The sequence below is a fragment of the Hirsutella rhossiliensis genome, assembly GCF_020360975.1.
Source record: "Hirsutella rhossiliensis strain HR02 chromosome Unknown scaffold00009, whole genome shotgun sequence".
Classification (NCBI taxonomy): Eukaryota; Fungi; Ascomycota; class Sordariomycetes; order Hypocreales; family Ophiocordycipitaceae; genus Hirsutella; species Hirsutella rhossiliensis.
Window position 1 is genome coordinate 596,879 of NW_025408675.1, and position 26,083 is coordinate 622,961.

Genomic DNA, 26,083 nt, shown 5'->3' on the forward strand with positions numbered 1-26,083 from the left:
GACGGGAGACGCAGGATGGACAAGTGCTGTTGAAGACGATGCTGAACGATGGCACGAAGAACTGTACAGAGGTGGCGCCGGCCAATGAGGGAGACGCGGAAGCCAGAGTCATTGGAGCAATGAGCAGGGGCGGGTCGACATGAAGAAGGCCGACGTTGGCACCGTGGCGACATGGGTGGAAGGCTCACGGCCATTTGGGTCGGGCAATCAAGGGCCGGGTTATCCGGGAAGCGAGGTGCCTGTTGCATACGTGAAGCGGTGCCGACAGGTCTGATAAATGTGTAAGACTTTAACGAGTGCGATGGGTTGATGTTGAGCCGCCTCGCCTCCTGGACGAGACGTGGCCGCGAGGAGGTCTTTGATGGAGACAAAGGTTGGACCTTGACACGCTGACCGGGCGGCCATGATAGAAGCAGCCAAGTGACCAGCTCCCATAGCGGGTGCCTAATCAAGGCTTGTTGCACCGTGATCAGCGGGAATCTGCCCGGCGAGGGCGGGGAGGGGAAAAGCCTCGCCGCTGCTACCTGGGAGTGGCTATGCGATGGAAGCCGTGGCCGTTGGTGAACGGCTGCCTGTTCGTCGGTTCGTGAGCAAATGGGAAAGGATACATGACGGAGCCATCAGGTGACGCTGGCGCGAAACTTGTGCAAGGGAGCCAGGGAGCAAGGGAGCAACACAGCCCAGCGGCCCCATGTTGACGGCCCCATGTTGACGGCCCCATGTTGACGGCCCCATGTTGACCGGCATCTGCTGTATTACACGGCCACGGTGCACAACGAGGAATAGGGCTGAGCACAAGAAGGGTTCTGGAAGCCCGCCCACGAGGGGACGTGTGAGAGGCAGACTCGAGGCCATCGACGTCATGAATCATGGATGATGACAGCTTTGCGCCGAGGCAGCTGACGGACGACAGGGAATCCGAGCCAACGCACTTTTTTAGGCATCATCGTCTCTCCCCCCTCACTCCCTCCCATACATGTGCTCTACAGACAAAGTAGGCTCGACAGACAAAGTAGGCCAGACACCCTACCCAGGTATGGACGTATGGACCGACGATGGCATTGCCAAGGTGGGCGAGAGGCAGTGCAGCGCAGCAATCCCCGTCCATTCTCAGAATCAACAGGTCACGATGCCATATTTCGCACCTCCGCCGTTGCCGGCCGGGACTGGCCATGGTTGTTGGATGGAGCACAATGGACCCGGGTCGCCTAGAGTCCGGCGATGGGGGGGGGCCTCGCGTTCGTCGTATCGGTACCTACCTTTACTGCAAAGTCCCGGGGCTGAGCTGTGCTTGGCAAGCTGACGGGCGGGCAGGCCAGGTAGGTACTTTGCAGGTACAGTAGGTAGGCATTAATTACTCGCGGCCCGGAAAAAGGCACACACTGTGGCATGTGGCATGTCTCGTCTCGCCCCCGCACGGTCCGGCTGGGCGTTGCCGAGCCAGAGCCTTGGGTTTGATTTGATTGTGTCGGCCCCAGGTAGAGCCGGGTACCTCGTCTGTACCGTGCAGTCGGGACTTAAATACCTGGGCACTGCTTTTTCACCCAAGACAAGCGCGCACACACACACCGGCTTCCTCGTGCCTCTCTCACCCACGCACGCCCTGCATATTATTACTCTGCCTCTACTCTGCCTCTACTCTGCCTCTACTCTGCCTCTACTCTGCCTCTCTACTAGTAATTATTGAACATGCTCTATTGTTCATAAGGTAGTACATAATAAGGCCTTTCCCCTCCCGCCGTCGTCTTGTCTGTCTGCGCCGCTGCCTCTCTACCTTTTCTCCCACCCACATCGCACGCCACTTAAATCTTGACAAGCTTCCCTCTCACCAGCAAGGGTCCGTTCCCAAACATTCCCCCGCCACCACGTTTCGTTTCAACTCGGGGGGACGTGCTGACATCCATGCAAACAGGGTCGAGCTTTATAAGTCATCCTACCCCCCCCCCCTCGTCGCAACCACGGCTTCCACCACGTCGTCCACGGAACCCATCATGTCTGCCCTCAACGGCCAAGGCTCCTCCTCCAAGGCCCCGGCCACGGCCCAGGAGCACGACTCCGCCGCTGGCTTCGGCGGCGGCTTCCAACCCCAGACCAAGATGACTGTCCAGCCGCCCAAGAAGGAGGATCTCCAGCGCAGCTATGGCACCCTCGTCGGCGACGACGCAAACCCCAAGGGCTGGTACGGCAGCATGAGTTCGTTCTCCCCCTCCTCCCCCCGGGCTGCCCACACGCCCATGCCCCGCCGCACACGTGCTGACCCTGTCCTCAGTCAACGCCCTCGGCGCCTGTATTGGCACCGCTGGCGCCGTTCCCTGCTGCATCTGCTTACCCAACCCTTATAAGAACGTACAGCAAGGCAATGTCGGCCTTGTCACCAAGTTTGGCCGCTTCTACAAGGCCGTCGATCCCGGTCTCGTCAAGGTCAATCCCCTTAGCGAAAGACTCATCCAGATCGACGTCAAGATCCAGACCTCCGAGGTGCCCGAGCAGATTTGCATGACAAAGGACAACGTCACCCTGCGCCTCACCTCCGTCATCTACTATCACATCGTCGCCCCCCACAAGGCCGCCTTTGGCATCTCAAACGTCCGCCAGGCGCTGCTGGAGCGCACGCAGACCACCCTGCGCCACGTTGTCGGTGCCCGCGTCCTCCAGGACGTCATTGAGCGCCGCGAGGAGATTGCCCAGTCCATTGGCGAGATCATAGAGGACGTCGCCGCCGGATGGGGCGTCCAGGTCGAGAGCATGTTGATCAAGGACATCATCTTCAGTCAGGAACTGCAGGAGTCTCTGTCCATGGCGGCCCAGAGCAAGCGCATCGGCGAGAGCAAGATCATCGCCGCCAAGGCCGAGGTATGGCCTCGTCGTTCCGATGCGAAGCTGGCTCCGTGCTAACCCGTCTTGTCCCACAGGTTGATTCGGCCAAGCTGATGCGACAGGCTGCCGACATTCTCAGCTCAGCCCCCGCCATGCAGATTCGCTACCTCGAGGCCATGCAAGCCATGGCCAAGTCCGCCAACAGCAAGGTCATCTTCCTGCCCGGCGCCAGCCAAAACATGAGCAATGTCCTCAACGCCGCCTCCTCCCCCAACCAGACGGGCCAGGCGACCGGCAATGAGGCCGGTCAGCGTGACTTCGGCGGCCAGGACCCCGGCTACCTGCAAGCCCTGAACGCGCGCGTATTGGAGGACATTTGATGATGCCGACCCTGGGTTTTCGCGCGTATGCGTGCATTTCCGCCTTTTTCTTTCCTTAATTGATACCCGAGGACGGCCAGCGCCGGAGGGCGAAATTGATACGAGGCTGACGATGATCGGAGAGGCGGTGTTTTGTCGTTTTGCAATGGATACCCCAATCGCTCGCTGGCATCGCCCGGGATTCAAGTGTATAAGTAACGTGTAGCTCAAAGAGCCTAGTATAATCAATGTGCTTTAATGAATGATGGAATTTCCATACAAAGAGTTCAAGTTGGAATACCGGGCAGTGAGCTCTGCGATCCGCTCTTGGCGCGCTATCATGGGTGCCACATTCGGGCACACCGGACGCCACCACATACCCCAAGGATGACCGAAACTGACCAGCAATGCGTACTCGAGGTCGAACTGGCTGTAGCTGCCAACGTGGATCGGCCAGCAGAGGTAGGTTGGTGCCCGACAGTCATCTCCGCAAGGGAGCAACCGACTCCGCAGAGTTAGCATCCCAGCTCTCACTTGTACCGCCAGAATATTACCAAGTGCAAGCACAGCATCCAACGTGCCAGAAACTTTTGAAAAGGTAGATGCGATGCTGACTCGACCTCATCCCGCCCATCCAACCAGAGCCACAATATCGAGCGAGACCAGCCCTAAACTGGGAGGCCAAGCGGCAAAATACACAAAAAGGAAGAAACCCCACGCGCCGGATGCATCCTTCCTTCCTCCCTAAAACGCCAGCCAGTAATAGGCTCAACAGCAAGAGAGTCCCGGAGAGACCCCCGCCTCCAAGAGGCCCAGGTATCGTCACATAACTACACCTCGCAGATGATCTTGTCCGGTTCCATTCGCCACCTCGTCTCGGTGGGCGAACTTCAGCATAGTCTGAGCGGAAACGCGGTGCTCGACGGCATATGATCAAGCCTCCGAGTGGCGCTTCTTCTTCTTTTGCTTCTTCTCCTTTTTCGTTTCGGCGGCGTCCTCTTCATCCTCGACATGCTTCCGCTTCTTCTTCTTCTCTGACGAGGGCTCGGGCTTGGATGGTGTCTCGGGTTTCTTGACGGGGGTCCCGTTCTCTCCAGCCTTGCGCATCTTCTTCAACTCCTTCTTGCTGTAGACCTTGGGCGTGCCTTCGGTGCTCAGCTGCACGTCGCCCCTTTCGTACTTTCGCTTGAATTTCTTCGCTGAAAGGCCGGCGAGCTTGGCCAGACGCTCGTATTCGGCGCTGGAAAGCTTGGGCTTGGCCGGGGTCGAGACGTCCTCATCCTCGTCATCATCGTCAGAGGCAACGTCCTTGGCATCCTGTCTCTCCTCGTCGGCTTGCTCTTCCACAACCTGGATCAGTGCCTTCTTGCCGTCCTTTGACTTCTTTCCGTTGAGCTTCTTGGGGGTCTCGTCGCTGCCTGCATCGCCCACACCATCTGCGTCGACGTTGTATCTCCGGGTCTCCTTGAGGGTGAACTGGCCCGGCGTCGTGATTTCGCCAGAGGGACCGACGTTTGCGCCCTTGGGGAGAAGCGACTTGCCCTCAAGTGTCCGCAGATGGTTCTCAAGCTTGATGCGGCTGCTGAGACCCAAAATGGACCGCTGCTCCTCGTCATCCTCGTCGTCATTTGCGAGAGCGTCCACGCGAAGGCCCAGCGCGGTCTTGGCGGCCAGCATACGGGCAATCTTACCCTTGTTCCTGCCGCTGGCCTGGCCAATGAGTGACGAGTGGTAGATGATGCCGTACTTGGGAGTATCGTGCTTCGTCTTGAGGGCACGGAAGAGAGCCTTCTCGGCGCCAAGGATTTGGATGGTGGAGCCAGGAGCCTTGGCCAAGTTCATGAGAGAGCCAGCATGGGCGATGAGCCGCGCACCAACAAGGTAGCCGACCAGAACAGTCAGGTTCGGCGCAATGGCGCGCATTCGGCTCTCCAGATAGGACGAGAGCTGGGCTCGGTACTCGGTGTAGAGGATCACCTGCTCAGCCAGCGACTTGATGTTGGCCAGGTCGTCTTCGGTAATCTCAGTGCCCATGCTGATCTCGGCGGCCTTCTTGACGGCTTCCTCCGTGTCCTCGGGGAGAACTTCAGAAAGATCGGTCTCGGCGATGCTTGTTCGGAAGCCCGCAATAAGAACCAGGCGGGCGTAGGTAAGGTTGTCATTCAGGATCTTGGCCAGCTCCGGGAAGTGCCAGCCGTACCACTCCTTAGTGCGCATGGCAAAGACGTTGAGATCCTTGTCCATATCGTCAAGCAGTCGGACTGCCTGGATGATCATTGAGTCAATCTTGTTGACCGAGAACTTGAGCTTGTGCCGGGAAATGGAGTGCGAGAGGCCGAGCGCCATCCGATCAATGTTTTCTTGGAGCAGACCTGGGATGAGAGACGGCAGATGCTCTCGAATGCCTCGAAAGACGTCCATAGTATTGGAGCCGGTGACTGGGGAGATGTTGAACTGGGGCAGGTTTGAAATTGCAGTCCCAAGCTTGACGTCTGCAACGGCCAGAGACGCCTTCTTCTCAGTCTTGAGTTCGTCGAGAAGAGTGGTCAGCAAAGCCGGAACTTTTCCGTCCTTCAGAGAGGCGGCCTCTTCGAGGGCCATGGCGGCGCTGTCGAACTTGACAAACTTCTTGAGCTTGAGCCTATATCGTCTGATTAGCCGGTCGTCCACGCCCGGGATTCGGGCCCATGTTCGTACATCTCAACCAGTTTCTCCGGACGACCGAGTTCGGCTGCGAGATCGTCATTTTTGAAGAGTTTCTTATCCGCCGCCTTGAACAGGCCGTAGCTGTTTGCTTGTTAGGCGTCGCTTCCAACTCCGAGGGTTGTGTGTGCCTCGTTCAGGACCGCAGGATCGTGACTCACCCCGCAGGCGTCTCGGCAAGAACGAAGAGTGACATGTTGAGCAGCGATCGAGGCTCCCTCCAGTGGTCTTGCGCGGGTCGATTGGGCTCTGGCTCCTTCTCGTGGGAGCAGTTGCAAGAAACGCAGGCACGGCACAAAATTTATTGGGAAATTTTTCAGTCCAGAAGGCTTAGAGGCTCCACCCAAAAAATTTGGTCCGGGGTCTTGTAAAGTGGAGTCTCTTCGGATCCCGGCGATACCAATCTCCCGACCTGGCCACTTGGCTCACGTGGGGCCCAGCGCCAAGATCGCTGGCGACGGTGACGGTCGATAAAGCAGCGACTGGTTGGCGGTGTTTCGGATCACCACTCTCGCAAGCATCGGGGCGCGGCATCTTTCTCTATTGTTGCGCAGGCTCAGAGGCCCAGTCACCCACTCCTCTTACCAGTCTTCAAGATGGAAGGCCTATTCTTCAACGTCAACAATGGGTTGGTGAACGACGTGACCCCGGCATTCCACAGGCGCTGACGTCGAACAGCTACGTCGAGGGCATTGTCCGCGGCTATCGCAACGGCCTGCTCACCGGTCCTGCCTACAACAACTTGACGCAGTGCGAGACTATTGATGGTATGCTCCCCTGCAGAGCTCACGGCCGCATACTAAGCCAGCGACGCAGATCTCAAGCTCCAGCTCGGCCCTGCCTATGGCGACTTCCTCGCTTCCCTTCCGCCGAATCCGTCCACGTCCAGCCTCGCCTCCAAGACGACCGACAAGCTCATCTCCGAGTTTCGCTATGTTCGCGCCAACGCCGTGGGCTCGCTGGCGACCTTTATGGACTACGTCACCTACGGCTACATGATCGACAACGTGGCCCTGCTCATCACGGGCACCCTGCACGAAAGAGATACGCGCGAGCTTCTGGAGCGATGCCACCCGCTCGGCTGGTTCGAGACGATGCCTGTGCTCTGCGTCGCGACCAACATTGAAGAGCTCTACAACAGCGTGCTGATCGAGACCCCGCTCGCTCCGTACTTCAAGGGCAGCCTGAGCCACCAGGACCTCGACGAGCTCAACATTGAGATTGTACGGAACACGCTGTACAAGAACTACCTCGAAGACTTTTACAACTTTGTCAACACCCAGCCAGACATGGCCGGGACTCCCACGGCGGAAGTCATGTCGGAGATTCTCGAGTTCGAGGCCGATCGGCGAGCAATCAACATCACGCTCAACTCTTTCGGGACAGAGCTGAGCAAGGCAGACCGCAAGAAGCTCTACCCCAATTTCGGCAAGCTGTACCCCGAGGGAACCCTGATGCTCTCGCGGGCCGACGACGCCGAGGGTGTGCGTCTGGCCGTCGACGGTGTCCACGACTACAAGACGTTCTTCGATGCCGCCTCCCTTGGCGGTTCCTCGGGCCCAGGGAACATGGGCGGCGGCTCTTCCGACGGCAGGACCTTGGAAGATATGTTCTATCAGAAGGAGATGGAGATATCCAAGGGCGCGTTCACGAGGCAATTCACCTACGCAATCGTCTACGCTTGGGTCAAGTTGAGAGAACAGGTACGGAATCGTAGCGGGAGATGACACGATATAGGCACGCTTGCTAACGATGAGCAGGAGATTCGCAACATCACCTGGATTGCAGAGTGCATAGCTCAAAACCAAAAGGACCGCATCGGCAACTTCATCAGCGTGTTCTGATTTGCTCTCCTGGGTCTTGCTTCAGTATGCTGGTAGACTAGCACCGTCAACTACATCTCATTGCACGAAAGGGTATCTCGTTTGGCGCACATGGCGGGAGGCAAAGCGTGATGGACACCAATGAGCCGTCCGCCACTGGCTTGATATTGTACATAGAGAAGGAGCCTTCTGTAATATTCCTACAGTGTGATTTCACCCTTCCACGTAGCCGGCGTGAGGCCCAGCTTCTCAATCATGTGTGTCCACCTCTCGCTTCCCCTCTCTTTTCGCTCCATGTACCGGAGCAGCTTCTGGCGTCGATGCACGAGCACCCTCAGGTTTCTCTTGTTGTGCTTGTCCTTGTAGCCGCGGTTGGTCTCCAGGGCCTGGCTCAAGGCTCTGATCTTGGACGTGAGGATGGCGATCTGCACTTCGGAGCTCCCCGTGTCCGGGCCCGAGCGCCTAGGCATCGGCACGGTGTTGGGAGAAATCGACTGCGGCCTGGGCGCGAGGAACTTGTCCGTCTTGTGGCGGCCAAACTCGTCGACGATTCGTCGCACGTTGGCGTGGAAGCGGTCGCGGGCGCTGCTGTTTTCCAGGGACGTGATCCGCCGCATGGCGTCGACCGCCTTTTCGTGGTTCCTGTCGTGGGCCTGCATCTTCGCCTCCATTGCGGGATCGACCTGCGCCGCGACTACGCTGGAAACGGGCTTGGTCAGGGTGTAGGCGTGCTTGGCAACGTCCTCGAGCTCGGCGTCGGTGAGGTAGTGGTTGCGCAGGCCGGCGGCGGATGTCGGCATGTCACGCGGCTCCTCGAGGGGCGTCGCGTTATCGTCAGCCGGCACGTCGCCGGCCTTTACCTGGCCGGCCAAGTCGAGCGACTCTACAAAGGGCGTCGGCTTGCCCATGACCGGGTCGCCCTGGGACTCGGCCCGCTCCTTGTCCAGCTCCTCGCGCCGCTTCAGGTTGGCCGTCTTGCGCTGCTGCGCCTGTGCCCACCGGTAGGGGTCCTGCTTGGCCATCCTCTTCTTCTCCTTCAGCGAGAGGCTGGCTGTCTGCGCGAGGGGCGTGAAGCTGGGCGGCGCATGACGGGCCCCGGGCCGCAGGCAGACTGCAAGCAAAAAGTCAGCAGCCATTGAGAAGTCCCCGGTCTTCCGGGCACGGCCCTACGCTTGACGGTTCCGAGGCGCCGCAGCGCCTCTAATCTGGGCGGCATGGCTGCGGCTGCAAAGCTGCTTGGAATGGGTGATGCCGAGCCGACGTCGTCAAAATTTCCCCGGCACGTCTGACGGGACGACGAGGCTTCCTCCATTGCCCGGGCCCATTTGAGGGACGCCGCCCCAAAGCAGCCTAGCGCTCTCAGGCACGTGATCTTGAAGGAACCCCCCCCCCCAACCTGCGGGTGGTCTGAGCTAGCCCCAGATGGGCTAAGCGTCCTCAGGGCTCTCTCGGCCGCGCACATTTTGTAAATTCGTATGTCTGTGAAGGCCTCGCGAACTTTCTGCGACCTTCACGAACTGCAACCATCTCCGACTTTTTTGTCCTCTTCCCCCGCTCATTCCGACACTCTTCCTGCGGAAGCGATCAGTCAAGATGGCCCCCTCCAACCTGCCCTCCGTCCTCAATGCCACCAGCCAGGACATTGAGATGCTCCTGGCTGCGCAGAGCCACCTCGGCAGCAAGAACTTGCAGGTTCACATGGAGCCCTACCTGTGGAAGACGCGCGCCGACGGCGTCAACGTCATCAACATCGGCAAGACCTGGTACGTGGCGGGAAGCTCTATGCGCGGCATGAGCAAGGACGGGTCCCTAACCGAGCTCCCAGGGAAAAGATTGTCCTCGCCGCCCGCATCATCGTCGCCATCGACAACCCCGCCGACATTTGCGTCATCTCGGCCCGTCCCTACGGCCAGCGTGCCGTGCTCAAGTTCGCCGCCCACACCGGCGCCTCGTCGATTGCCGGCCGCTTCACCCCCGGTAGCTTCACCAACTACATCACCCGCTCCTTCAAGGAGCCGCGCCTGATTGTCGTCACCGACCCTCGCACCGACGCCCAGGCCATCAAGGAGGCCAGCTACGTCAACATCCCCGTCATTGCCCTCTGCGACACCGACTCGCCCACCGAGTACGTCGACCTCGCCATCCCCACCAACAACAAGGGTCGCAACGCCATCGGCACCATCTGGTGGCTGCTTGCCCGCGAGGTCCTCCGCCTCCGCGGCACCATCTACAACCGCGAGACCCCTTGGGACGTCATGCCCGATCTGTACTTCTGTATGTCTTTTCAATCTTTCTTGAGTGTATGTGTGGTGCTGACAAGTTTCGACAGACCGTGACCCCGAGGCCGAGGCCGAAGAGAAGGCCGAGGAGGACAAGCTTCCCGGCGTCGAGCAAGAAGGCCCTGCCGCCATTGAGACCGGTGCCCCCGCCGCCGGTGGTGACTGGCAGGCTGCCGCCGCCGCCCCTGGCTGGGACGGCGCCACGGGAGGCGGCGACTGGGCGGCTGCCTCCGCCCAGCCCAGCGACTGGAATGCCGAGGCTGCTAAGGACACCAGCGCAACCCAGTGGTAAAGGCTCGCACCGCCGCCCGTCCGTTCACGAACGTGGCTGCCAGCAACAACAGAATGGTAAAATGGTTACGGGTCATCTCGGAGGCGTTTCCAGGCTTGGCATCTCTTTTTGCTGTCTTGGGAGACTCTGTGGTTTTGACTTGGGAGGCACTGATGAGGGAAAGATACTCACCTCTCTGCGCTGTGACGCGCGGCGGGGGGGGAGGGAAAGCCCTGTGCCGACCAAAGGGATGGACTTGACCGTTATCCCGCCATTGTTTTCCTAGACATTTTTGTTGTGTGAATCTTTATAGCCATGCAAATGAGAGCAGTAGGGGAAAGAAAAATGAATCAAGTAGCAGCCACTGGCATTGCTTGTGTCGTCGGCTTGGAGTAAAGCTGCTTTGCCGGCAGCGGACAGCAGTGGGACCAAGGCATCAGTTTCGCTCATGAAAAAATGCTCATAGAGGCTTTTCGTCTTCCCATTTGCAACCATACCGTTCAATTCAATTAAAAGTGAGCTAAGCATCGTTGTCTCCCGGTACTAGTATCTACCAAAGCCGGTATCATGCGGCAGAAGCCCCCCTTCTCAATCCCAACAGCATCCAACCACTGATACAAAACAATACGGCAGAGGGGGAAAAGACCAAAGGCCCAAAGACGACGCCGTCCTCTCCATGACAACACCACCCCCTCTCTAGGCGTTCCCACGAGACACGCGTCAATGCCATGTCTACGAAAACAAACACAAAACAAAAAGAAGACTCCTCGCTGTGCGCAGAAATAGGCCGTTAACCCTGGGGCGATTGTACATGCTCTGCCGATATGAGGTCCCCAGGAGTGAGTGAGCAGGTGGGTATATTGCCACGGTTTCGGCTGTGGACCGACGCCGTGGCGGATACAACAAGGAAAGGTGGCTGCGAGAGACAGCAAACGCAAGTCGAAAGGGACGGGTATTGGTGACCACAACGCCGTGATGGGCAAGCAGACAAAGACGGAAATGAAAATGTCAACGCTGTGCTGAGTCGTAAATTGGATCCGTTCGTAAACGTGTACCCGGGGTATCTTCCGCACTTATTTCATTGCTCTGAGCCGGCCGCATTCGACAAAAGAAAAGAGAGTGGCTGCCCGGGAGACTAGACAAGCGCTGTGCGGCCGGCTCGGGGCCGGACCAGGTGCAAAATGCGTGCTGGGTAAATGACACGAGAAATATAAGAATCGCGTTTCTGGACGCGCACAAAGTTGCAGAGAGCGAGAGACTGGGAGTGAGGGAGATTGAGAATCGCTACTCCAGGCCGTCGGCACGTCGCCTGATTTCTTCATCACTCAGGGCGCCGATCCAGAGACAGCGTTCGGTGATGCCCTCAATGGGCAGAAACGTGTACCGCGTGCTGGCCTCCAGGAGCCGGAGCAGAGTCTTGGCAACGGCAGCCCCGATGCGGCACCGCTCAAAGTTAATCAACGGGGCCGTGGTGGGCGAGCTGGCGATTTCCGAGGGCCGCTGGGCGTTGTAGAGCAGGTCGTGGGTGTAGATGCCGACAAATGGGATACACCCGGCGTCCGATCCCATCTCCATCTCGGCGCGAACGGCATGAAAGTTGCGAGTCGGCGTAATCAGACTCTCCAGTGCGCTGAGCGTCTGGATGTCGTGGGCGGGCACCAGCTCCCACGTCTTGGCCAGGCGCGCCACTTCGCTGCTCGACAGGGCAATCGTCAGCTGCGCGAGGGTTGCAAAGTTTCGGTAGCGGCGGCAGTGCGACGCAATGTGGATGAGCTTGATGATGCACCGGGCTCGCTCCTCGATTTTCTGGGTGAGGACAATCTCGGAGATGGCCCACTTGACCATGATGTTGAATCGAGCAATCACAACTTCGACCCCCTGAGCATCACTGTGACGCAAGAAATCGACCCATGAACGAGAGTCGCTCCTGGCGGCATTCTTCCATTTCATGTCGATGAGCTCTTTCCAGTCAATGTCGTTGAGCGCGTCCTTTTCAATCAGCGTGAGTTGTTGGGCCAGGATATCAGAGTCAAACGCCAGTATGAAGGGCAAGTGCACAGAGTATTTGCGCAGAGGCATGATAATGGGCTTGGGTACTCCAGCAAGAGCGTCGTCGGGGCCGGCTAGAGGACGGCCAGACGTCGGAGCCAGACATTGGGGAGCGACCGGACTCATCTCAGGAGTTGGAAGGAGTGGGCTTCGAGCCGCCGCCTGCGATGCAACATCACCAGTGCCGGGCGTCATCGCCAAGGCTTGGATCAACGTCAACTGACGAGCTGAACCGTTACCGGGAGGCCGATGCTTGGAAACCAGCACATCGCCTCCCTCGGCGGCACAAGTGCCAGCGCCGTCGGTAGAAAGCTCGGAAGAGAGATCGGTATCATCCGTGCCATCGTCCAGGAAAGACTGGTTTTCGACTTCCGAAGGCGCCGACTCGCCGGGCTTGATCCTCTCGAGGCTGTCGGTTTTTTGGACCAGGTCGAAGGACATGTGATGAGCTTCGTCTCCTTCGGCTGCACTGGGGTTTCCGTCGGTTGCAACCGGCGAATCCTCCTCGTCGGAGCCGCGCAAAACTGACCTGTCTGTCCATTCCCAGGTCGCCGTCTTGCTCCGGCTGTCGTTTGTGAGCTCTCTCTGCAGCAACGGAATGGAGTAGTAGGAGTCGTGGGAGCCCTCGGAGAGAAACGATTTCATGTCAGGGGCTGGCCCTTGTTCCCCTTCCGACTCGCCACTCAATTCCTGTAGAGGCAATTGTCCCCCGACACTCTCTCTAGTGGCAATGGCTTCGTCGAGAACGTGTACATGGCGGTTCTCCTTTCGCTCGCGCTTTCGAGTCGCCGAGTCGCGGTCATCAACTCCATCTTCGTAGAAATCTGCGGTTCCATCTTCCTCAACTGTCGCCGGGCTTGTTAAATCCACGGGCATCGTGGACTGCTTCTTTTCGTATTTACCCTCAAGCTTCAGCAGAGCGGACTCGATGCCGCCGTCATCCTCATCATCCGGTATCTGAGCTAGAAACTGCGCTTCCCTTTCAAAGGAGGGGCGCATGGCAGGCTTGGACGAATGGGTGTTCAAAAGCGAAACTTTGACAGGGCCACTTTTCTCGGCCAGCTGACCGACGGAGAAGGCTTGACGACGCCCGTCCTGCGCGAGACTCGGGACGGAGTCGGAGCGACCGGCCGAGTTTGGGCGAGTGTTGAGCAGATAGGAGCTTTGGACAGACTCGGTGTACGTGGCCAGAGAACCAACAGATAACGATCGCCTCAGCGATTCTCGGTCCAGATCCCCGATATTTGTAGCTGCTCTCAGGTCGCCACCAGGTCGCCGCCGCAGGACGCGTAGTGGTGCGGGCTCAGGCACATCGAACCCCTCATCCGCAGTAGATGCAGGTGCATCGGCCGCTGCATCAAAGCTGCGAATTGTCGACGATGGTACAGCACTGCCACTGAGCGACACGCATCGGCTATGAATGACAGAGTCGAGCGACTGAATTGTGCCGGCAGATCGGTTGTCCCTGTGCATCCGAAAGGTTCCTCCGCTCATCGGAGGCCGTCTCATGCGACGACTCACCGGTAGTGAGGGCTGCCCCAGGTCCCCTGAGATGTGTCCGCTCTGATCGTCGTCCACGGTCGCCGTGTGCGGGAGAAAAGGTAGCAGGGCGCCATCCACCGTGGGCGGGCCAGCGACGTCTTGATTGACAAGGTATGACGATCGCCGCGGTGTGTCTCCCGTCGTGGATGTGGTCGGAGGCGTGTCAGGAGGGGTTGGGTCTGCGCGGCTTGGCATAAACGTGTCTGCAAACGTGTCGACGGATGAGTTTCGCGCCGGCGCCCCCCGGCCACGAGCCGATGGCACTTCGAACGGAAGGGTATCGTCCACAATGACAATGGACTTGCTACCGATGGTAATACCCATGTCGCTCACCGCCCTTGGCTTTTGGTTCTGCGGCAAGCTGTCAAAGGTGCTCGATTCCATGTGGGCGGCCGAGTAGTCCGGGTGTCTTCCGAAAGGCGGCGCGGAGTTGGGGGGTACCGTCAAGCCCAGGCGTTCTGCTTCCGCCGCAGCCTCCTCTTCGCGGATGGCCACCTTGAAGTCCTCGGCGACCGCGGCGCCAAGGAGGTCGATCCGAACGGGGGGGCGGCCGCCAGTCTGCCTAGGGAGGTCCTGCGGAACAACTGCAGTGCCAGGTAGCCGGGTGGTTGAGCCGGGTCCGACGGGCGATATTCCCATGAACTGGGCGTGCCACGGGGAGAAGGCCTGGCCTCGGGGGCGCAAGGCACGACGGACGCTTCCGAGAAGCTTATTCATGCCACGACCAGACATTGCGCTCCCAGCCGCTCTCTCCTTTGCCAGGGCGCGGCCATTGGGCTGGAAGATTGTCGTCTGCCTATTGCGGCCACCATCGAGCGCATGCGGCTCATAGTTGACAAAGGGTTGCCCAGGCGGAAGCAGATCGCCCCGTACCAAGCTGCCGGCAGATGGCCACGGCGCCGAGAAGTCGTGGTCGTGCGATGACGACTTTTCGGAGCCATGTTCTCGCAGAGAGTCGCTGGTGCTGTTGTTACGCTTGTGGGTCTGGGTCGGGCGGATCCTTTTGCCGACAAGCGCTTTCGGGGTCGTGGCTACCTGCCCAAAGCCGTTGGTCATTGGCGTTGGCGACGAGACGGGATGTGCGTGCTTCGAGAGCGCCGCGTCTGGGTTGGGAGCCCTGATCAGTTTGGCAGGAAACGAGCAGGAAACAATGTCCAGGCTAGCCAGGCTCAACGGCGAGCCTCCGCCGCTCTCAACGCCAGCTCGATGTCCGACGGGATTTTCAGGAGTCCCCGGGCGATTCCCCAAGACGATGAAGTCTCCGATTGGAGCGGCACCGGGCGCATCTGGGGAGAAGCTCGCCGACTCCGTCGGGACCTTGGGCATGGGAACCCAGCCGTCCAGCTGCGGCTCGATGCCCTCGCGCTCCCAGTGGCTGGGGTCCAGGCCCGGGTCTCTGTTCCCAGCCAGGCCGCCAGGGGCGATGGGGACCTCTGGACCCAGAGAGTCGTCGAACTGTGGACCATCCCAGTGTTCCGCGCAGACTCGCCGCCAACACTTCTTGAGCTCGGCGAGTATCTTTAGTCGAACCTTGCGGCACGACGCGTCCTGGGAGAGTTCGTCCACGAACTCGTTGAGCAATTCACAAAACGTCACTCGCAGGTCGTACTCGAGGACGAAGTCGTCCAAAAAGTAGTTCAAGATCCAATGTCGCACCGCCACAAAGGTCCGGACCCGGACAATCATTCCCACTTCGTCGTTGCGCATCAGCGCCCATCGCAACCGCGCGACAAGCATACGAAGCAGGTCGGTGGAGTCGAGGAATGATCGGAACGTGAGAAAAAAGTCGGATATCAGTTCGTAGTCGAGGAAGCTCGGCGACGTTATCTCTGCGACTAGGCGTGGGGGAGTCGCTGCGGTCACGGCTCCGACAGGAGAATACCGAACAATGGTTTTGTCGTCGCAGGCGGGTTTGAAGGTCAAATCAGTAAACATGGCCGGTTCGATGGCCAGATGCGTCGACATGTATGTTGATCGCAGCAGGCGCGGAGAGGGTAATCCGCGAGCGCCTCGTCGCGCGGAGGGGCCGGCCGGGGGGGGGTGTATCGCTAGAGGATTGAGTTTTCTTGCCCTGGGCTCGGAGGCGGGCAGGCTAGGGGTCCTCGACGATTGCTTGAGCCCCGAAACACTGCTGGACCGCGGCCCTTCGGTAGGAGCGTACGATGAGCCCCGTATCACAGGCGTGCCCCTCAGGGTGAACCGCGGCGTGCCGATGCGCCAGGAGGGTATGTTGATGTCGAGAAGCGGAGCGAGGGCGGTGTCTAGGTCCTCCATGGTCCGAGGCCGCTTGTCATCGCCGGGCTTGGAGATGACAACCCTGAAGGCATCTTTGTCACGCTCGTTGGCAATGCCAGAGTCGTTCATGGTGCTGTCCGACATGGCCCGTCGCTGTCTCGTGCGACCTCCCGAGTTCCAAGCGTCAGGAAAGTATTGGTCGTCGCCTGCCAGGAGAGAGGTGCTTGGAGTCGGCGTCCATTGGCTTGTCTGCAGTTGGGAAGCATGCTGCTCTTTTCCCTCTTTGCGCCCTTTTGGCTTTTCCTGGCTGAAGGCTTCTATTCCTCCGGTGCTGGGCGGCGTCAGGGGAAAGGCAAAGTTGGGCTGTGGGCATCGCTGGTGCGCAGGTCGGACCGTCGGCCTAAGGGCGGTGCAAAGGTCAGCATTCCAGTCGGGCAGCTAGTTGTAGCTCCCGAGAAGCCAAGAGGGGAAAAGAGAGAAACTCCCCCCGCCCCCCGCAAGGCGCCAACGAAAAAAGCTTTAGCTACCTCAGATAAATCCTGCCATTGTTCCCCACGTTGGCGACGGTGAATTGGCGACCCTCGCGACCGGCCGAGGTGCCGTCGGGAGCGATATCCCACCTGCCGGACTCGGGATCCCCTTTGGCCGACGAAGTGTTCCTGTCCTCGTGGGAGCGCCGCTCTGTGACCGGGACCAAAGGTCTTGCCGCTGTCAGGGCTGCGCGCGTCGCCGTCTTGGTCGTCGACTTGGTCGTCGGCCTAATCATCAGGTTGGGTGCTGACGTGTCCCTCCGGCCTGGCGCACCAGGGGAGCATCTTTTGAGTTTGGCGTCTCGGGGCAAGCGCTTCGGGGAGATGTTTGTCGCTGAGGCGTATTTTCGTAGGGGTTTGGGCTCGGCTAGGTTTAGGGGAGGCGGCCTCGTGGTGGAGGACTGAGATTCGACGGCGTCCATGGCCAGCGAAAGTCAGCCCGGAGCTCGTGGTGCTCGACGCTTGGCGATGCTGGCGGGGGACATGAGGCGTCAGCAAGGTGGATGTCAAGAGGCGCGAATTGGCAAAATGGAGCTCGGGAGACGACGGTGTTTGGATAATGAGGATGGGTGGGCCAGCAAGCGCGTTCTGCGGCACGGCGGTGGCGCGAGACGGGCGGCGGCGGGCAAAGAAGCTGGGCAGGCAGGCGAACGTACGTTGGTGTATATTTTCTCTCTCTCTCTGTCTTGTCGGGAGGCGCCATACAGGGACAGGGCTATCGTCATGGATGGCAGGCGAAGCAAAAGGAGGTGGGGAAGAGCGCGTCCGGGGATTCGGGCGAGCCAGGACGCGGAGATTGTGCAGACATGGCCAGGCGCAGGCACAGGACGCGACAATTGTTGCTTGTCGTTTCCTTTTCTGCCCTGTTGCCAGTGGTGGCAGTGGTGGCAGAGAGAGGGGAGGGCGAGAGCGAGAGAGTGGTGGGGGGGAAGCGAGATATGAGTGGAAGCACACGGACTGGGCTGGGATGGGAGGAGCAGCCAGCGGGATCCATCCATGATGCACCTCGTCCGGTACAGACACTGTAGGCTAGCAAGGCAGGTAACGAGATGTACATGCATGGCTGGCGTGGGACTAATCTGGGGGAGGGTGTCTTGCTTGGGCAGCTAAGATGAGATGGACAAGATGGCGCCCACGGCCACCGGGCCAATTGTTTTTCTCGTCCCCGGTCCTCCATCGCATCCCGCCTGTGTGGGTGGGTGGGTGGAGAAGGGCTGTCAGCTGCGACGGCCATGGCTGAAAGGTTTGTGGTGCCCAGAATCACTTGTACATACATACAGTACGTGACGCTATACGGAATGCAGCCATGTCCGATGTGCGATGCAAAGTCCTCGATTGATGAGGCCTGAAAGTCGCAATGTCGCCTGCATGACGAGCCCCCTGTAAGTGGCCACTTGCAGGGAGCGCGTACAGCCCGCTAGCATCACCAAAGCGCTATGCTAGACGCCGATTGGCTGTATCTGAGACAGAGTACTTGCCCGACTATAGAAGCCCGTCGAGATACTAGTTTCTGTTAGTTACCTTGGGAAGCCTACGAATCCTGGAGTACATCTGTATGTACGTTCCCGCTAGCCTCGACGGGTAAGTTACCTTAGTACAGGTACTGACTAAGTCACCTAGGTACCTACCTAGATACTGAGCTCCCGAGCTGCTCAGCTGCCTAACGAAAACTGCGCGAAGAGCTTCCTCGGGGTTGGTTGGGGGTCATTGAGGGGGAGTACCGGTAGATCTACCTACCATTTATCCTTACCTACTATAGAGTCAGCGATGTAATTACTGTAGAATGATAGCGCCCTCCAGAGTCGCCCTAGAGTCTAGACACTGTCCAGGGTTCCACTCAATCTCTAATTAACCAATTTGACGCCAAAGTGTATCCGGCCCTACAAAAATGCGTTGATGGCAACGCTCGTGCTTTCGCCAGGTCCTGCGTTGGACCCTGAATTGGGAAGCCAGGAATCGACCGCCCAACCAGAAGGGGCGGGTGAAAATCCGCCTCCCTCTGTATGAACTCACATGAATTTATACCTTGGTATGGGAATGGCTGTTTCCCGCCTTGAACTGAGGCCAAGCAGGGCAAACGCATCCCACCTGCAGCGCCGCAGCTCGTCTCGATACAAGGTCGCCAGATACGCTCCACCCCAGCCTGACACGACTTTGTCCTCGCAGATATGAGTGAAGGACCTCGCAGCCGTGGCCCTGTTCTCCCCGTGCCGGGCAAGCGGAATGTACTCGTGACCAGCGCTCTACCGTATGTGAACAACGTCCCACACCTTGGAAACATCATAGGGTCTGTACTTTCCGGAGATGTCTTCGCAAGGTACTGCGGAGGACGTGGGACGTGGCGTCAACACTCTATACATCGGTGGTAAGTATATAGTCAGCGAAGCTCCGTGGGCCCGAGCAAGAGGGTTGACTTTCCTTAGGAACGGACGAGTACGGAACCACATCAGAGGCGAAAGCCCTCGTGGAAAAGTGCACGCCACAAGAGTTCTGGGACAAGTACCATGCGATTCACGCAGAGATATACGAGTAGTTCGGTATTAGTTTCGACATCTTTGGCCGCACGACAACTCAGCTTTAGACATTACTTAAGACGTGTTCCTAAAGCTAAAGGAAAACGACTTTTCAAAGGAGCGCATGACAACTCAGCTATACTGCCAGGAGCATCACTCGTTCCTGGCAGACCGCTTCTTCGAGAGCGAGTGCCCTATCTGGCTACGCGGATGCTCGTGGCGACCAGTGCGATCTCTATGGCCAACTCCTCGAATTTCTGCAGCTTAAACACCCTCGATGTAAGATTGACGGCTCTAAGCCGGTGACCAAGGACACCAAGTATATCTTCTTTAAGTTAGATAAGTTGCAACCCGATGTCGAAGCCTTCTTTCGAGACTCGGCCGCAAACGGTGCATGGTCCAACAACAGCAAGGTCATCACTTCGGCTTAGCTTAAGGAAGGATTATAACCGCGCAGTATAACCAGGGATATAAAATACGGAACGATAGTTCCATTGCCCGGTTACGAAGAAAAGGTAATATATTCGAGGTTTGACACCTGCATCGGATACGTGTCCATCACCGCCCGCTATACCGACCAGTGGGAAAGGTGGTGGCGAAATCCCGACGAGGTGCAGCTGTATCAATTCATCGGCCAAGACAATGTCGTCCGTCTTTCACTCGGTGATATTCCTCAGCTCGCAAATCGGCACTAGGGAAGCCTGGACAAAGCTTCACCACCTCTCCACGACAGACTGCCTTACGTACGAGGGCGGCAAGTTTTCCAAGTCTCGCGGCCTTGGCGTTTTTGGAGATTCGGCTCAGAAGACTGGTGTCGCTGCCGACATCTGGCGCTACATTTTGCTTGCCCATCGGCCCGAGGCTGGCGAGAGCGAGTTTGCCTGGGACTCGTTTATCAGCTGCGACAACAACGTGCTTTTGAAAAACCTAGGCAACTTTGTCAGTCGTGTTCCTGAAATTCGTCAACTCGCAACTCCATAGGGATCCGCTTCCCATCCCCGACACCTGGCATGCTGATTCCATCAAGCCTGGCCACGAAATCAACAGGTCGGCGCACTTGTTCGTTCGTATCAAGCCAGAAAAAGCGGAAGAATGGCGAAAGGTGTTTGGCAGCGACGAGGTGCAGAAAATCAAGGACGAGGAGGCCGCTATGAAAGCAAAGAAAGAGTGCAGCTAGAAAGGCGGGGCGGACAGGGAATGCAGAGAAGGCGGAGTCAAAGGGCTGAACCATTGCTTTGATCCGGTTACGAACTGGTAGTCCAGAGAGGGAACTGATAGAGGAAGAGGCTGCATAAATCGGGTGCGTCATGGTACTGGCAACGGCTTCAGCAAGGGCTGTTCTTGGATCACATGGAACGGGAAAACCCTGCTCTAGCTCCTTGGGGACTGCCGGCCATGATGCTCAGCAACCATGGCTCACTCAGGGAGTCGGGGAGAGTAGGGTCTACAAGGCAAGACGGCATCCGAGCGTCAGGCAAAGCACATGGGAATAGATGATCAAATGATGCGAGATATTACATGCATGACGCGTATGTACTATGTACAGCACAGCAGGTGCTCGCCGGCATGATGAGTCTGGCCGTGTCCAGTCACTCAGTCTCAGTCTCTTTCCCCCGGGGTCAACTGTGTCACCACGCCAGCCAACACGCAAAAAGACAGTCTCCCACGTCTGCCTCTACCTGCAACCGGCCGCGATCCCCCTCCAATCCCATCCCCCCAAGCAATCGGCCCTAAGCCGCCCGACGCCGACGCGGCCCGCCATTCGGTGCCGCACGCGCCGCTTCTCCGTCCCCCCCCCTTTCCATCAGCTCAGATGTGTTGCGCGCGCATGTGTCTTGTCCTGCCCCGTTGCCTTGGCTGTGGCTTGCATGTCTCCCAAGTAATTACTGTACAGTACATGTAACGTAATTCTGTACGTATTACATACAAATATGATATATCCTCGTCTCCCGGGCCTCGGCTTCTTCCTCCCAGTTCCCACCACCTTCCCACCTCCCGTGTGAGCATCCGGGCAAAAGAACCACCACCACTCAACACTATCTGGAATAAGCGCCCGTCTTCCGCAGAAACATGCAATAGCAAAAAAACAATTATAGTCGAGCCCGTCCAATCAGCACGCCGGCGTCGCCCAACCAGTTGTTTCCCAGCATCGTGGTTCCGCCGACACAGCCCCGGCCGGCCCGTCTCCCACGTCGACGCGGCCTCTCCGCTCACAACCGACGACACACCTCGCACTGCCTGTGCAGCTGACAGACCCCTTGGACGCCTTGACCGAATCAGGTCATGTCAATCGAGGGATAAAAAGAAAAGGACGAGGAACAGCTGAGGCAGCCGCGTCACTTGCATATTCGCCCTGTACCGACGCACCCACATCCCATCTTTCGACAAGAGAACAAGAAGCAAAGTGGCCAGTATTTCCTGTCCAAGCCATGCATCCCATCTCATCTATTGCCTCTAGTACCGCCTCGACAACTCCGTCCATCTGCCACGCACAATCCCCATCCCCCGTGCAGCACCCGACGGGGGGTTGAAAGCCCAGCTCCCTTGACTCCCAAATAAGCTGAGCGCCCTTCAGCTGTGACCCCTTGCTGACCCAAGCCTGCTACGTCACTATCGCCATCAGAGCCGCGACCGCCGCAGACAAAGCCAGGATGCCCCTCGTATCATTTCATCCAGGAGCATCCCCTTAGAGGCCGCCTGCCCAGCCATGCCTGTGACACGTCTATTCTATCTACACCAACTCCCTTCTAGCCTTGCATCTCCTGTATCTTCTCCAGCAAAAGATCCGAGAATGTCTCCAGGACGTCCGAGCTGGAGCCGCCAGCCTTTGCCTCAAAGATGCAATCCAAAATCGTCTTGATGCCCACGCCAATGGAATCAGACCCCGTCCGCTGCTGGACAATGTTGACAATCTCGTTGATGTCTCCCGAGTTGAAGACCCTCGACTCGTGAAGCACGGCAGCAAGCTCCTTGAGGTTGGATACCGCAGGCACGGCAACCTTCTTGGCAAAGTCCGTGTCGATTTCGAGCATTTTCAGCACAGACGCCTTTGATGTCGTGACAAAGACCAGCAGGCGATGTCCCTTTGAGGCCGAGTTAGCAGTATTCCAACGCCATTGCTCCTTTACGACTCACCTTTGGGGGCTTCGAGACAATGAGCGTAGTCAATGCCTCCAGCATGGTGTTGGAGAAACGGGCCCCGATCGGGTTCCAGCCTATCAAGCGCTCAAAGTCGTCGAGGATGAGGATACTGGCGGGAGACTTGTACGCGTCGGAAAAGGCCCGGTGCACGTAGTCCTTCTTGGCGAAATCGTCTCTGTAGCCCACCAGGTCGGCCGGCGTGACCATCTTGACAAAGGGGAATCCCGACTGCACGGCAATGTGCGCCGCCATGGCCGTCTTGCCAGATGACTTTGGTCCGTGGAAGAGGACAGAGGTGCTAAACTTGTTGGGGTCGTCCCTGATCATGCCCACGACGCGCATCATCTCTTGGACTGTAGCCTCGACGTGAGCGCCATAAGGCATGATGCCCAGCCGAAGGGCGTCTTCCAGCTCCGCCTCCGAGACACCATAGGCGGGCCGGACTTCGGTCAAGGCGTTCATAAAGTCCTCGCGGTTGACCTTCATCTCGGCCACGTCCTGCTTGACGGCGGCTAGCTGCCCAACTTCGGTGTGGCGGGAAAAGGCAAAGGAAGCGGCAGCCTTGACAAGTCCGTTGATTTCGGCACCCGAGTAGTTCTTGGTAAGACCGGCCAGCTCTTCAAAGTTGACGTCGGGGTCGAGAAGGCCGTTGCTCCTCATCTTGCTCGAGTGGATCTTGAAAATCTCCAGTCGTCCAGGCTCGTCGGGCAGCGAAATTTCCAGATGGACCTCCAGACGGCCGGGACGCAGCAGCGCATCGTCAATCATGTCCTTTCTGTTGGTCATTCCGATGAGCAGGATGTTGTTGAGCTGGTCCACGCCGTCCAGCTTGGACAGAAGCTGGTTCACGACACTGTCGCCGACGCCGGTGCCACCTCCGGCCCCGGATCCTCGCTGTTTGCACACGGCGTCGAGCTCGTCGAAGATGATGATATGAAGGCTGCTCTCATCCCCTTTCTCCTTGTACTCTTTCTCGGCATCCGCAAACAGCTTTCGAATATTCTCCTCGGACTGACCAACGTACTTATTGAGCACCTCGGGGCCGTTAATGACCTTGGGCGGCCGGGCATTTAGCATCTTACCGATCTGTCTCGCAATCAAGGTCTTTCCAGTTCCCGGGGGGCCGTATAGCAGCATTCCCTTCACGTGGGGAATGCCCATCTTTGCGACCAGTCCGGGCGGGAAGACGCGCGAGGCGAATGCTCGGCGGAAGATGGTCGCAAACTCGTCGCCGAGTCCGCCGATTCCCATGTCCTCAAATTTGAAGTCGGGCGCCAGGATGGCATTGGAGTTTGGCTTTGACATGGAGGGCTTCATGTTGAAATCCCCCTTGCCGTCTCGGTGGAAGAGCACACGGGTCTGGTTTGTGAGGATGCCCCTGGCGTTGGCTTCCCGGTACACCTGCTTGTTGGAGTCGTCCGAGGACATTGCAAGGTCCACCAAGCCGACCGTCTTGACAATTATTAGGAGCGGGATGTTTCGGACGTCCATCAGTATCCTTTGACCAGGCGCCAGCATCTGGTTCTGATAGGTGTCGATGAATATCTTGGACAGCTCGTCCTCGTCGTATGGAACCTCGGTCTTCTTGTTGGGTGAAGCAAAGCCAATCTCCAGGTCCAGCGACCCGAGATAGGCTTTCCCTCCTGATGAGAATGGGTCGTAGAGTTCGCCCGCAAACTGATCTCGCATCGTAATGTTGCACCATAAACGCTGAGGATCGGACAAGCTGATGCAGCCCCGCGGGAAATCTTTGACGGGCTGGGCGGTGACGACGTACTCACCAGCGGGCTGGCCGCCCCGAAGGAGTATGTAGAGATCGGTGCCATCTCGACTGGGGGGGAAGTCTTCGGGATTGACGGCGCATCTGCAAAGAGGTGAGACGAACGATGACACCGAAGGGGTAAGTGGCTCGAGTGATGCTTACAGGTTCCCGTATATCAGTCTCGCCTGAAGGGATCTGTCGGACACCTTTTCAACCCTCAGCGGCACCGGTCTTCCGCCGCCTTGCTGGGCAGCCGGGCCTTTCTCGCCGTACCGTTGCATGCCCGGGGATCGCGGCCCGGCAGCCTGGGACATGCGCGCATCTCCGTACTGGCCTTGGCCGTATGGGTCCCCTCCAGGAGGCTGACGGCTCTGGCCCATGGCTGCTCGTGGGTTGCTACCAGGCAGGCCGGGCGCGCCGCCGTACGGCATCCGACCGGCGCCACCAGGCGGAGGGGCTCTCGACATGGTGACGTTGCTTTTTGGCAGGTCTCTCTTTGGTGATGCCTGGTGCGCGGGGGCGTGAGAGAGGTCAGGTGGTCTGGTAGGATATGGATTTGTCTGTGTCGGTCGTGGCTATTGCGTAGAGTGGACGCATAGGCTGAAGGAAGACGGAAGTTCTGTAGGATGGACAAGCTGGAGCTTTGACAGATGGAGGGACGTCGAGGGCGGCCCCGGTGGTCTCAGTGCTGTTTCAGTGGTCGTTGCCCGATTCGGCCTAGCCCTGATGTCACAGCCGACGACGCGCCCTCGAGAAAGCATCGCTTGCTCCAAGGCTATTCCAACAACTATGCGTGTTCCGTCTCGACAAGTTTGATTTCATGAAGACGTCAACTGTCAGCACCGCATCGTCACAAGCCGCAAGTTGCCGCGCCTCGCCACCTAACCTTCTCCTCTAGAATCGCAACATGCCACTGTAAGCTTCATCCTTTGCCGCGCCGTTCCCTCTCCTCCTGACAGTAAAATACAGGCACTTGCTCGGCAAAAAGTCATGGAACGTCTACAATGCCGACAACATCGCTCGAGTCCGCCGCGACGAGGCTGCGGCCAAGGCGGCCGAAGAGGCTGAGGAGCAGCGCATGCAGGAGATTGACGCCCAGCGCCGACTTGCCATCTTACGAGGAGAAGCGCCGCCGCCGGTCGATGAGGCCAAGGACGGCGGCGAATCCAGGGATGTTGGGATATTGACGGACACCTCGCGCAACGAATACGACGGTGGTGCGCGGCGCAAAAGAAAGCGACCTGGCGAAGACGATACCGACTTCGAGCTGCGGCTCGCAAAGGACAGGAACGAGGCCCCGAAAAAGACACCCGGCGACGTGCGCCAGCAAACCAGCTCGGCGCCCATAGTGGATCGCACCGGCCACATCGACCTCTTTGGAGACGAGCGAAGCAGAGCTCACGCCCAAAAGAATGAGGAGGCAGAGGACGAGGCGCGGAAAAAGAAGAGAGAGTACGAGGACCAATACACGATGCGCTTCTCCAATGCCGCGGGCAAGGAGGGGCTCGCCCGCCCGTGGTATTCCCAACAAGACATGATGGCCTTGGGAGAAGCACCATCAAAGGACGTGTGGGGCAACGAGGATCCGCGACGAAAGGCGAGGGAAGCGCAGCGGCTGGCCGTCAATGATCCCTTGGCGATGATGAAGCGAGGCGCCGCCAAGGTCAGAGAGGTGAAGCAAGAGCGCAAGAAGCTGCAGGATGGGCGGGAAGAGGAACTTAGACGGCTGAGGAAAGAAGATCGTCGTCGCAAAAGGGAAAGGAGGCATCATGAGAGGGACCGCGGGCACCGGCATCGCTCACTTACTGGACGGTCCGAGATGCGGCGGTCAAGAGACCGCATCGATAGAGTTGGAGAAGACCACAGCAAGAGGGGACGCAGAGAGGAAGAACGGCCCCGTCGACACGATTCTCCTCGCCGGCCCAGAGACGCCATGAGACATGATTCATGAATTACCGACTATAAATGACAGATCGAATAGATGCATCGTACAGTGTCAAGATAAACACGCCTTCGGCCTCCGTCCCAGTGTATGTTTCGTCCAACCCGGGTCTCGCGA

The 26,083-nt window shown here is 58.5% G+C and overlaps 10 protein-coding genes across 10 annotated transcripts; 6 read left to right on the forward strand and 4 right to left on the reverse strand.

Moving 5' to 3' along the window:
- Positions 1–1,991: 1,991 nt before the first annotated feature.
- HRG_07947 (SPFH domain/band 7 family protein) lies at positions 1,992–3,197 on the forward strand (the record flags this gene model as incomplete). The annotated part of the gene is made up of 3 exons (XM_044866418.1): positions 1,992–2,193; positions 2,270–2,853; positions 2,913–3,197. The coding sequence occupies 3 exons, from the start codon at positions 1,992–1,994 to the stop codon at positions 3,195–3,197; spliced, it is 1,071 nt and encodes a 356-aa protein (XP_044718307.1).
- Positions 3,198–4,109: 912 nt separating this feature from the next.
- Positions 4,110–6,075, reverse strand: HRG_07948 (snoRNA binding domain, fibrillarin domain-containing protein; the record flags this gene model as incomplete). The annotated part of the gene is made up of 4 exons (XM_044866419.1): positions 4,110–4,302; positions 4,357–5,817; positions 5,874–5,963; positions 6,041–6,075. 4 exons carry the CDS (start codon positions 6,073–6,075, stop codon positions 4,110–4,112), a joined length of 1,779 nt encoding a protein of 592 aa, XP_044718308.1.
- Positions 6,076–6,475: 400 nt separating this feature from the next.
- On the forward strand, positions 6,476–7,723 carry HRG_07949 (ATP synthase (C/AC39) subunit domain-containing protein; the record flags this gene model as incomplete). The annotated part of the gene is made up of 5 exons (XM_044866420.1): positions 6,476–6,507; positions 6,558–6,646; positions 6,696–7,427; positions 7,485–7,582; positions 7,640–7,723. The coding sequence occupies 5 exons, from the start codon at positions 6,476–6,478 to the stop codon at positions 7,721–7,723; spliced, it is 1,035 nt and encodes a 344-aa protein (XP_044718309.1).
- A 179-nt stretch (positions 7,724–7,902) lies between these two features.
- On the reverse strand, positions 7,903–8,918 carry HRG_07950 (ribosomal protein s15 domain-containing protein; the record flags this gene model as incomplete). The annotated part of the gene is made up of 4 exons (XM_044866421.1): positions 7,903–8,164; positions 8,219–8,511; positions 8,563–8,813; positions 8,873–8,918. The coding sequence occupies 4 exons, from the start codon at positions 8,916–8,918 to the stop codon at positions 7,903–7,905; spliced, it is 852 nt and encodes a 283-aa protein (XP_044718310.1).
- A 377-nt stretch (positions 8,919–9,295) lies between these two features.
- Positions 9,296–10,273, forward strand: HRG_07951 (ribosomal protein s2 domain-containing protein; the record flags this gene model as incomplete). Its single annotated transcript, XM_044866422.1, has 3 exons — positions 9,296–9,465; positions 9,528–9,976; positions 10,032–10,273. 3 exons carry the CDS (start codon positions 9,296–9,298, stop codon positions 10,271–10,273), a joined length of 861 nt encoding a protein of 286 aa, XP_044718311.1.
- A 1,263-nt stretch (positions 10,274–11,536) lies between these two features.
- On the reverse strand, positions 11,537–17,030 carry HRG_07952 (rasGEF domain-containing protein; the record flags this gene model as incomplete). The annotated part of the gene is made up of 5 exons (XM_044866423.1): positions 11,537–12,375; positions 12,424–14,030; positions 14,115–15,955; positions 16,022–16,478; positions 16,606–17,030. 5 exons carry the CDS (start codon positions 17,028–17,030, stop codon positions 11,537–11,539), a joined length of 5,169 nt encoding a protein of 1,722 aa, XP_044718312.1.
- A 1,882-nt stretch (positions 17,031–18,912) lies between these two features.
- HRG_07953 (tRNA synthetases class I (M) domain-containing protein) lies at positions 18,913–19,552 on the forward strand (the record flags this gene model as incomplete). Its single annotated transcript, XM_044866424.1, has 3 exons — positions 18,913–18,973; positions 19,032–19,107; positions 19,270–19,552. The coding sequence occupies 3 exons, from the start codon at positions 18,913–18,915 to the stop codon at positions 19,550–19,552; spliced, it is 420 nt and encodes a 139-aa protein (XP_044718313.1).
- Positions 19,553–19,763: 211 nt separating this feature from the next.
- Positions 19,764–20,298, forward strand: HRG_07954 (tRNA synthetases class I (M) domain-containing protein; the record flags this gene model as incomplete). Its single annotated transcript, XM_044866425.1, has 2 exons — positions 19,764–20,060; positions 20,149–20,298. 2 exons carry the CDS (start codon positions 19,764–19,766, stop codon positions 20,296–20,298), a joined length of 447 nt encoding a protein of 148 aa, XP_044718314.1.
- Positions 20,299–21,868: 1,570 nt separating this feature from the next.
- HRG_07955 (ATPase family associated with various cellular activities (AAA) domain-containing protein) lies at positions 21,869–24,491 on the reverse strand (the record flags this gene model as incomplete). Its single annotated transcript, XM_044866426.1, has 3 exons — positions 21,869–22,204; positions 22,257–24,126; positions 24,187–24,491. 3 exons carry the CDS (start codon positions 24,489–24,491, stop codon positions 21,869–21,871), a joined length of 2,511 nt encoding a protein of 836 aa, XP_044718315.1.
- Positions 24,492–24,931: 440 nt separating this feature from the next.
- On the forward strand, positions 24,932–25,961 carry HRG_07956 (homocitrate synthase; the record flags this gene model as incomplete). Its single annotated transcript, XM_044866427.1, has 3 exons — positions 24,932–24,939; positions 24,994–25,696; positions 25,764–25,961. 3 exons carry the CDS (start codon positions 24,932–24,934, stop codon positions 25,959–25,961), a joined length of 909 nt encoding a protein of 302 aa, XP_044718316.1.
- Positions 25,962–26,083: the final 122 nt, after the last annotated feature.